Source organism: Miscanthus floridulus, chromosome 13 (genome assembly GCF_019320115.1).
Source record: "Miscanthus floridulus cultivar M001 chromosome 13, ASM1932011v1, whole genome shotgun sequence".
Taxonomy (NCBI): Eukaryota; Viridiplantae; Streptophyta; class Magnoliopsida; order Poales; family Poaceae; genus Miscanthus; species Miscanthus floridulus.
Genome location: NC_089592.1, coordinates 18066916 through 18077885, shown reverse-complemented (window position 1 = coordinate 18077885; position 10970 = coordinate 18066916). Strand labels below are relative to the sequence as shown.

At 53.6% G+C, this 10970-nt stretch overlaps 1 protein-coding gene across 1 annotated transcript; it reads left to right on the top strand.

Annotated features, from left to right (window-relative positions):
* Positions 1 to 450: 450 nt before the first annotated feature.
* LOC136501219 (probable mixed-linked glucan synthase 6) lies at positions 451 to 7330 on the top strand. The gene is made up of 3 exons (XM_066496718.1): positions 451 to 1273; positions 3253 to 3997; positions 4824 to 7330. Exons 1-3 carry the CDS (start codon positions 930 to 932, stop codon positions 6588 to 6590), a joined length of 2856 nt encoding a protein of 951 aa, XP_066352815.1. The 5' UTR covers positions 451 to 929; the 3' UTR covers positions 6591 to 7330.
* The last annotated feature ends 3640 nt before the right edge of the window (positions 7331 to 10970 follow it).

Sequence of the window (10970 nt, the reverse complement as noted above, 5' to 3'; positions counted from 1 at the left end):
GTTTAATCATGTGGCGCAATGCCAATGGGGGTGTGAGGGAGGAGAAATCCGCATCATATCTGGCCGTGCCCGGGCGAGCGATGAATGAATTTATAAATAAACAAACAAACAAACTTTTTATTAATTAGAGCGCCGCAAATTAATAATCAGGCGGAGGAGGAGGGTATAGTCCTGCTAGCTAGTGCACGAAGCCAGGGGGAGCCAGGGGGATCACATGGGCGTTAACACGGAACATTAGCGGAAGCAGCCTGGTAGGTAGGTAGGTGCCCCCCATATGGGCCTCTCATGGCGCCTGTTCATAGCGCAGCTTGCAAATGCCTGCCTGCCACCTGCATATACGCGCACAGCTCACCTTCTTCTTCCTTTCATCACACACACACAACAAACACACAGAGAGTCGGCGGCCTGCTGATTACCCATATAAATCGTGGAGGGAGGGGGTGCTTGCCTTTCCATAACTCACCACCACTCACGCATATCCAGCTCGCTCGTCTCACTCACAGAGCAGCTGAGTGAGTAGATACCTGCAGCTACGGAGTGTGTGAGAGAGGGGAAAAAAAAGACAGAGAGGGACGTGTACAGACGCGTACAAAAATACAGAGGAAGCTTAGCTAGCCTCCCCTGCCTGCCTTGCAAACCCACCCGACCGACACTCGGCTAGTGAATTCCGGCCCATAATTTCTATATATCCCGTCCCTCCCCCCACGCATCTCCTCTCCCTCCCACACCACCACCACCTTCTCTTCTCCCTCTCCTCGTCTGCCTCTCCCTCCTTCTCATACAGCCCAGAAGAGCAGAGAAGAGGAGGCAGCTTCGCATTCCTTTTCTCCGTCCTCCAATCCCCCGCTCGGCCTCTTCTCTCTTGCCTCGAGAGAGAAGAGCCACCACCGTGTCCGACAAAAGCGGAAGGGGAGGGCGCGCCCGGCATTATGGCGCCCGGCGGCGGAGACGGCCGGCGCAACGGCGAGGGACAGCAGCAGGCGAACGGCGGCGGCAACAACGCTAAGGCGAAGCACGGGTGCGTGTGCGGGTTCCCCGTGTGCGCGTGCGCTGGCGCCGCCGCGGTGGCGTCCGCCGCCTCCTCCGCCGACATGGACCGCGTGGCGGTCGCCGCCACCGAGGGCCAGATCGGCGCCGTCAACGACGAGAGCTGGATCGCCGTCGACCTCAGCGACGACCTCTCCGGCGACGGCGCCGACCCAGGCGTCGCGCTCGAGGACCGCCCCGTCTTCCGCACCGAGAAGATCAAGGGCATCCTCCTCCACCCCTACAGGTATACATGCACTCCTCCTCCTTCCTTTCGCCGGTCGATTCTCTTCTCTCTGAATTCACCTCCTCACCGGCGCACACACACACGTCTGCTGCATTGACCGGCCTCGCCGCCGGCCCTCACACGCCGCCGTAGAATCTACTCCCAACAACACTGTCAGCCAGAGCCAGTCAAGCGCCCGGTCTCCCACTCCAAGCACTCTAGGATTGCAGCAGTGGATTAATAATAACAAAACAAAACAAAACCAGGCAGTTAAATTTCAGTCTCATCAATCAATCTGGCTCAGAAGACAAGTGCACGTTGCAGTTTGGCAGGGGACCCCCCCGAGGCCCCGACCTGGGATACCGCGTCTCCCGTTGGGCTGTCGGCACTGTCGTCACCGCCGCTGCACGGTGGGCCGGGCCAGCTGGACGGGAACGTTTGGGGAGGGAGTTGAATTTGTTGGGTTCCGGGACCCTCCCACTGCCAGGTGGGGCCTACTCCGCCCCTGGCGGCTAATAATTTTTTTCTACCTGCCCCGGAGTCGGTGAAGGGCCGTTCTGGTGAAATCCATGAATGAATGCTTTCTTCAGATTGCCTGCGTAGCAGGCTAGCAGCCTAGGAGGCGACACTACGCGTGGCTTGCATGTGAGTCCAAGCAAGCCATCATTGAAAGCCTCCAAATTCCGGTAAAGACCATTGATGATTAGTGAGAAAGTCCGCGTAATAGCTGCAAAGCGCCTTGTGCTATGTGTCTGTCCACTAATGTGTTCTTTTCCCCTCCATGTACTTTTGAGGGGTGAAAGTGGTATGACCTAGTTTTGGACCGGAGGAAAGAAGGATGTTTGTGAAAAAACGAAAAGGAGGGTGAAAAAAAACCCAGAAAGGGGGGCTGGTGGTGGTGTTGGGGGTGTTCCAGTTGTAGTCTCTCCTTGGGGGTGTTGGATTCTTCAAGAGGGCTCAACTGCCTTTTTGGGGTTGCATCTAATCCTATCTTTCATGCATGAGCTTGGGGCATCCATCCAGGGAAAAAGACTACCACATCTCCAAAAGCATAAGCTTTAGATAGAGAAGGAGGAAGAGGTAGTGCTAGCTGCACATTAGCCTCGGCATGGTGACGACAGCTCGAGATGGAGGGGACTAGATTTCGGCCCATTTACAGCTCAGACCGTATCAGTACGTACTTGGTAGTATAGGATTTGCTTTCCCGAGTCCACGCTGTACAGCAGCACCGCGCGCGCGTCCCTCACATGGGATTGGTCTACTACCGGAGCATACACACAGGAGTGGTGGTAGGGAGCTTGCCTGGAAAATTATTCCAGGCGGGCCCCGGCAGGAAAGCATTATTGCAGCGGTAGTAGGCTTGTAGGTGAAGGACCCCCAAGTGGAAACAAAAGAAATCTGTTGTTTCCAGAAGGAAAAATAGAAGGTGGAGGAAAAAAATTCAGGGAGAAAAAAAAAGACCGTTATTCCTTGCAAATCTATGCCGCTCTGCCCTCTCGGCGGATGGCCTTGCCTGTCTGGCAGGCGCTGGCGCTTTCACGCCGCAGCCGCCCCCCCGCCCCGTGGACAGGACGGAAACGACGGGCGCCCCCGCTTGTCGGTGGCGTGGCGTTGTCCCAGCTCACGCGCATTGACTGCCACCCGCACCACGCCAGCGGTTCCGTTCCCCTCGCTCTCACATGAGTGGATTCCTCCGCCTCCCGCTTTTCGCCACGGCCGTGCCGTGTGCCGTGTGCCGTGTGCCGCGCCGCGCACGCATATGCTCGCCTCAGGCTGTGAGAGGCCTCCAACATGATGCATGTTCCCCCATCGGAACGGACCCCCAATTATTGTACGACCCAACATCGCGAATGCACTCAATCACCACTCACGCTTTGTTTATTATTATTATTACTGTTAATCAGCAACGTGATTAGGAAAAATGGTAAATTTAAAATTTGTCATAAAAAAGAGTTATAGTGAAAACAAAATTTGGAATTGAATTTTAACTAACGATGCAGGGTGCTCATCTTCGTCCGCCTGATCGCGTTCACGCTGTTCGTGATCTGGCGTATCTCGCACCGCAACCCGGACGCGCTGTGGCTGTGGGTGACCTCCATCGCGGGCGAGTTCTGGTTCGGCTTCTCCTGGCTGCTGGACCAGCTCCCCAAGCTGAACCCGATCAACCGCGTCCCGGACCTCGGGGTGCTCCGGCAGCGGTTCGACCGCGCCGACGGGACGTCCCGCCTGCCGGGGCTGGACATCTTCGTCACCACGGCGGACCCGTTCAAGGAGCCCATCCTGAGCACGGCCAACTCCATCCTCTCCATCCTGGCCGCCGACTACCCCGTGGAGCGCAACACGTGCTACCTCTCCGACGACTCTGGGATGCTGCTGACCTACGAGGCCATGGCGGAGGCCGCCAAGTTCGCCACCGTCTGGGTGCCCTTCTGCCGGAAGCACGGCATCGAGCCCCGCGGCCCCGAGAGCTACTTCGAGCTCAAGTCGCACCCGTACATGGGGCGGTCGCAGGAGGACTTCGTCAACGACCGCCGCCGCGTGCGCAAGGAGTACGACGAGTTCAAGGCGCGCATCAACGGGCTCGAGCACGACATCAAGCAGAGGTCCGACGCGTATAACGCCGCCAGGGGGCTCAAGGACGGCGAGCCCAGGGCCACGTGGATGGCCGACGGTAACCAGTGGGAGGGCACCTGGGTTGAGCCCTCGGAGAACCACCGCAAGGGAGACCACGCCGGCATCGTCTATGTGAGTCTTCTTCTTCTACCCTTCTTCTTAAATTTATTACTATAGTACTTTCCTAGATTATGCTACCACTCCAATCCTACTAGATTGATTTTTGCATGAATATGCTACCACTCCAATACCGCTACAAAATGGCTGGGGGAAGGGAATCGAATCGCATCACATCCTTCCACAGATATGCACATGTGGCCGAAATCGGTTAGTAGATGAAGGGTGTTTTTCCAAGGGATTTGACGGAATGGACGCGGCTGATGGTTGAGAGCGCAACCACCGCCGCGTACACTAATTCCGCAGCTGTACTGATACCAGTGTCCACCATTGAATTGAATGGACGACGCCACGGCGGATGATGCGTCCACCATGGGATGGGCGGGCAGACACAGACAGAGCCATCCAGCTGGCCCACCCGTTGTCCCATTGAACCCTAGCGCGGCCCTGTTCGCTTGTCTTGGGGTGGTCCCCCCCCCCCCCAAATTAGCCACTGGTGGGATTCCTGATTAGAGCTGTGCTGTGCAGCTGTGGTGCTGTGTGTAGCCTTTCTTCGGTCGCCCTCAATCATTGATTCCCCGGATAAATTACTCTGCTCTAACCACCTGTAGTAATTAACTTGATTGACAGTTTTTTTAATTGGCCGCCACTTTCACTTTTACCCCAAGTACTGTAGGAGAGGAGTAACTAATTACTACTGTAATTACACATTCACTTTTACCATCGCAAAGTTAACCAACCCGCTGCGCTCGGTAATTAGTAATTACATGATCGGAGCCACTGTAAATGTTAAAAAAATTACCCTCAGTAACTAACGGTGGCGCTCCATGGAAAAATGCAGGTGCTTCTGAACCACCCGAGCCACAGCCGTCAGCTCGGCCCTCCGGCGAGCGCGGACAACCCGCTGGACTTCAGCATGGTGGACGTGCGGCTGCCCATGCTGGTGTACGTCTCCCGTGAGAAACGCCCCGGGTTCAACCACGAGAAGAAGGCCGGCGCCATGAACGCGCTGACCCGCTGCTCCGCCGTGATCTCCAACTCGCCCTTCATCCTCAACCTAGACTGCGACCACTACATCAACAACTCGCAGGCGCTGCGTGCGGGCATCTGCTTCATGCTCGGCCGCGACAGCGACACGGTGGCGTTCGTGCAGTTCCCGCAGCGGTTCGAGGGCGTGGACCCTACGGACCTGTACGCCAACCACAACCGCATCTTCTTCGACGGCACGCTCCGGGCGCTGGACGGCATGCAGGGCCCCATCTACGTCGGCACCGGGTGCATGTTCCGCCGCATCACGCTCTACGGCTTCGACCCGCCGAGGATCAACGTGGGCGGGCCGTGCTTCCCGTCGCTGGGCGGCATGTTCGCCAAGACCAAGTACGAGAAGCCCGGGCTGGAGCTCACCACCAAGGCCGCCGTGGCGAAAGGCAAGCACGGCTTCCTGCCCCTGCCCAAGAAGTCGTACGGCAAGTCGGACGCGTTCGTGGACACCATCCCGAGGGCGTCTCACCCGTCGCCGTTCGCGGACGCGGACGAGGCCGCCGCCATCGTGGCCGACGAGGCGACCGTCACCGAGGCCGTGGCGGTGTGCACGGCGGCGTACGAGAAGAAGACCGGGTGGGGCAGCGACATCGGGTGGGTGTACGGCACGGTGACGGAGGACGTGGTGACGGGGTACCGGATGCACATCAAGGGGTGGCGGTCCCGCTACTGCTCCATCTACCCGCACGCCTTCATCGGCACCGCCCCGATCAACCTGACGGAGCGGCTGTACCAGGTGCTCCGCTGGTCCACGGGCTCCCTGGAGATCTTCTTCTCCCGGAACAACCCGCTGTTCGGGAGCACGTTCCTGCACCCGCTGCAGCGCGTGGCGTACATCAACATCACCACCTACCCGTTCACGGCGCTGTTCCTCATCTTCTACACCACGGTGCCGGCGCTGTCGTTCGTGACGGGGCACTTCATCGTGCAGCGGCCCACCACCATGTTCTACGTGTACCTGGCCATCGTGCTGGGCACGCTGCTCATCCTGGCCGTCCTGGAGGTGAAATGGGCGGGCGTCACCGTCTTCGAGTGGTTCCGGAACGGGCAGTTCTGGATGACGGCCAGCTGCTCCGCGTACCTGGCCGCCGTGTGCCAGGTGCTGGTGAAGGTGGTGTTCCGGCGGGACATCTCCTTCAAGCTCACCTCCAAGCAGCCCGCGGGCGACGAGAAGAAGGACCCCTACGCCGACCTCTACGTGGTGCGCTGGACCTGGCTCATGGTGACCCCCATCATCATCATCCTCGTCAACATCATCGGATCCGCCGTGGCCTTCGCCAAGGTGCTGGACGGCGAGTGGACGCACTGGCTCAAGGTGGCCGGCGGCGTCTTCTTCAACTTCTGGGTGCTCTTCCACCTCTACCCGTTCGCCAAGGGCCTCCTCGGGAAGCACGGCAAGACCCCCGTGGTGGTGCTCGTCTGGTGGGCATTCACCTTCGTCATCACCGCCGTGCTCTACATCAACATCCCCCACATCCACGGGCCCGGCGGCAAGCACGGCGGCGCGATCGGAAAGCACGGCGCCGCCCACCACGGCAAGAGGTACGAGCTCTACGTCTGGCCCTGAGGGACCGAGCAGCCAGCCGCCGCCGCCCAGCATCGTCATGCATGCACATACCTGCCCTGATGATGATGATATGGTGAGCCGGCCGCGAAGGGGAAGAGTACGTTCTCGTTCATCCATCCATCCATCCTTAGTACTACCTGGTGATTGGTTGATGAAGAGTGAAGACTACACAGCAGCCCCCACACACATTTGATCGACCCAGCGACGTACCCGCCAAAATTTGATTTTTCTTCTTTTTGCCTCCCCCCTTCTCTGTATTCTTTTTCTTTTAGTTTTGTCCAGAAATTGAAAGATGTGTTGATTTGATTTAGTTTTTTTAATTACCGTACCCGTGGTAATTAATTATGTACCTACTTATTATATATACATTACATTACGCCGAAGAGGAAGGAGGAAGGAATCACCTTGTATAAGAAGAAGAGAGAAATGGGGAATGTAGGAGGGGCTTACGGGTGGGGCCGGGGTGTCAGTGTCTGCCTGTCTGTACTGTACATGCTGGAGTGGGGAGGAGTCACATACAGAGAGTGAGAGGGGTCTAGGGTCCGGCTTTGGGGTGGTATTCTTTTAGTATATGGAACACAATAAATTTAATTTCATTCTTGTTCTTGGAAAAATGCATGTGTGCACCCTGCTGTGCCCTCCTGGACTCGGTGATCTTGTATACTACCACCACCTGTGTTGTTAGTAATTGATACTACTCCACAACTCTGCTCATCTAATCAATGTTTTGTTTTATATGGCTATGATTAGTCAATGGTGAACTAGCTGGAACGATGTGTTGGCTGTTGGTGTTGTGTGCTACTAGTGCTTGTTGTCTGTTGCGTGTGAATCGGAATTTCTTGAGCTCTTCGCCATGGCGCGGGTGGGGTTTTGACTTGTGAGCTGGTTGATGCCCTAGGGCCATGTGATGGCATGGCCGGCCATGCATGCATGTCCTCTGTGTGAGCACGGCGCGGCATCGTGCAGAGCAGAGTAGTGGCTTTTGCGTGGCCTGTGACTTGTGAGTGGTGGGTGAGGCAGGTAGCGGGAATCTTGTGCTGTGCCAGGACAGGACTCGACTTGAGAGTCTTCTTGAACTGAACGTGGATGCGTTGAGGTCATGTGAACAAGCATGCTGCTGTTCGGCAAACGCCGCGCCTCTGTTCATGACTCCATGCCATGCTTTTATTGAGTGGACAACAAGGCGTTTGTTGGGACAATGGGACAGAGCAGAGCAGCAAGGGTTTCCGATTTTCTGTGCGTGCTCTTGAGTCATGGAGGTTGGTGGCTAGGCTGGCTCTGTGCCTATTGTGTAGTCGTAGAAACTGCTGGCAGCTCTGCCGCCACGTCGAGACGTGGCATGTTGCAACGACGTTTGTTACTGCTTGTGGTATGGACTGGTTGCAATGGCTGGGCGCCACAACCACAAGGGTTTTGCTACTTTGTTCTGTAGAAGACGGACCCCCAAGCACGGATTGTCGCTTTTGGTGGATCAATGTCTCAAAAAGACACCGTGCATGCACGTACGACGCATAACGGGCATGGACTATTTGACTGGTGCGCCGCGGCGGTGTGAGTGAGTTACTGCACCATTTACTCGATCTGCCACCGATTTCCGTTGTTATGATGGATGGATGGTGTCGTGTTTGTCACCAATTATGGCAACTGGAGTAGCTAGCTTGTGTTGCTTTGCTGTACCAACCAGGCCAGGCAAATATATGCGGTCATCTGAGGACCGGGAGCCTAGAGACTGGCATGCATGGAGACGGGCAGCGGCGGAATCAGAACTTTTGAATAACGGGGCCGGATAATATGATGACACCATGATAAATATGATTACGCAGCGACGAAGCCAGGAATCGACAAAGCCAGGGCTGGCTTCCTCTTCTTCTTCCTCCAGCCTCTCCTTGTCTTCTTCTTCCTCCTCATGGCGGTAGCCCGGGCTAAGCCCGGGCTCCATGTAAATCATGGCCGTAGGGGGGGCTGGAGCACGGGTAGCCCCCCGCTGGCTTCGTCGCTGTGATTACGTGTACAACAAATATATATATCTCCATAGCTTTTCAACGTTTTTATACATATATTTAGTACTCATAACAAAAAAGCACAATATCAATCATCAAATTAGAGTGAAATAATAATTTTTTATTTGTGCAATTGAATTTTCTATAGGTAGTTTTTTTTTTTTTTAAATCACTGTGCTTTGGGGGGCACGGCCCCTGCTGGCCCCGCCTGGTTCCGCCAGTGGAGACTGGAGAGAGCATGCACACAGAGCACACGCCAGGAATGTACGTATGCGTTCATGGCGGCCGCCTCCTTTCTTCGAATTCGATCTCCCGACGGTGGACACATACGTCCATGCAGCCGCCCAGCTTTTCTTTGCCTGGTGCATCGCGGAAGGGTGACACGTATGTCCGGAGTGTAGGAAAGGGAAATGAATCGCCTCGGTTACGTTGCGTGGAGTGCAGGTCCAGAGGGGACGAGAGAAGCAAGGTGTGCGAGGACATCAAGCTAAAAGCAGCTGTTGCTGCTGCTTGTACGTAGCCACACGCTGCTCGCTCCCTGCTACCGTCGCCACGTGGAGAGAGAGACAGAGGTGATGTTCACCTGGAGGGACTGCCACAGCCGCGGCACTGAAAGGATCGAGGATGTTGCCTAGAAAAAGTGAATAGACGTTTCTTAAAAAAAATAACATCTTAAAATACGAAAAACTCTAAATCAGAGAATTAACCTCTCAAGATTCAACCACAAGGTATATGAAAGATACTAAATAAAGCTAGGAGCCAACACCCTACAACACAAAGGATTAGATCAAATAACAAAATAATTCAATGTTGGCCATGATACCAAACGTGTCCGGTATATACAGGTTCTGCAGTCAGCTGCCCAACTTGCTCCTTTTCGATTTCTTTTTTAATCAAGGTTGCCTGCAAACAAGCTCGCACAACCAAAGTGGATAAAAAATATCAACTGAAAGAGAAATAAGACACAATATTTGTTTTACCGAAGTTCGGACTCCGTCGAGTCCTACACTCCGTTGAGAGGGCTGCGAGCGACCCAGCAAAGGTCAGCTCTAGAGGACCCACAAAGGTCAACTCTAGCCAGTCTTTTTTAACTTCTTTTTTCTCCTTCCACTAGTTGATTCCTTCCCTTGCGGCGGTAGAATCGACCGTTACAAACTTCCTGAGGCACACCATAATCTCTCGGGTGCTCTTCGATGATGCATAGCCGTCTAGGACCGAAGAGTCCAAGAGTAACAAATACAAATCACAAGATTGACAAATATATGCACAAGTGCTCAATGGTGGCTTGCTCTCAATTTTGAATTTCTCTCAACCCACAAGTTGGATTTTGCAAATTGGATCACACACTCACTAAGAGAGGGTTGGAGAGTGTTCTCAAGGCTAAAAACGTATATGGGAACCAGTAGAATCGGCAGCCTCCAAAGGTGGAGGCTTGGGGTATTTATAGTCCCTTTGAAAAACTAGCTATTATAGAGTCGTTGGGACATACCGAACACGTCCGGTATTGCCTACACAATGCCAACGGTTAGAATAGTTGGTGGCGCGTGAGGCGTCAAAACTACTGAGGATTATCGAGACTTCCAACTCCCTGAACTCCTAACACTTGTCGAAACTTCCGACGAACTAAACTCGAGAGCACCGAAGAAGTTGTTGTGGCCACCCATTGCCACAGCACGGCGTGTTAGCACTTGTGTGTCTCTCTCACCAAACCTCACTTGGGTTGGCTTGAGCACTTATGAATAATCATCTATCAACATAATGCATCCCTCTTAATATAGTATGGTATACCTATTAACTCAAGATCAAATGAAAAACGAATTTGAACCACTTGAGTTGATTTCCTTCAAAACCAAATGCCATAGCTCCCGTATTCATCAAGTGAGGGTGTCAACTTGTCAACTTTGATTTTCTTCTTGAGCATAGCCATCTTGAGTGACTTGATTCCATTCAATAGATGAGAATTAGCTTCAAACACGTCAAGTCATTTCAAACAATTTATGCAATATATTTGATCCTCCACCTCAATGTGACCTTCATAGTTTGATTGGTACCTCAACTAAATGCAAGTACTTTCTTCTTCACCCTAACTAGGTTCTTCGGATGTCAAGCTGTCGCTTGCTCTTCACCCTTGCTTATGTAACACCCTCGGTGTTACACCCTAAATCATTTACTAAAACATATCATGAGCATCATGTTTATGTGTTAATGCATGTGGTAAAGTGTGTAGATCAATTTCTTATAACTTAAAATGATCAATAAAATGTTAAACAAAAGTTGATTCAATAGTTCAGGTATATCAAGTAGGGTTTAAAGCCAATTTTTATTAAGCAAAAATGCTATAGTACATGTATGTGACACTTAAATGAAGTTTGAAATATGA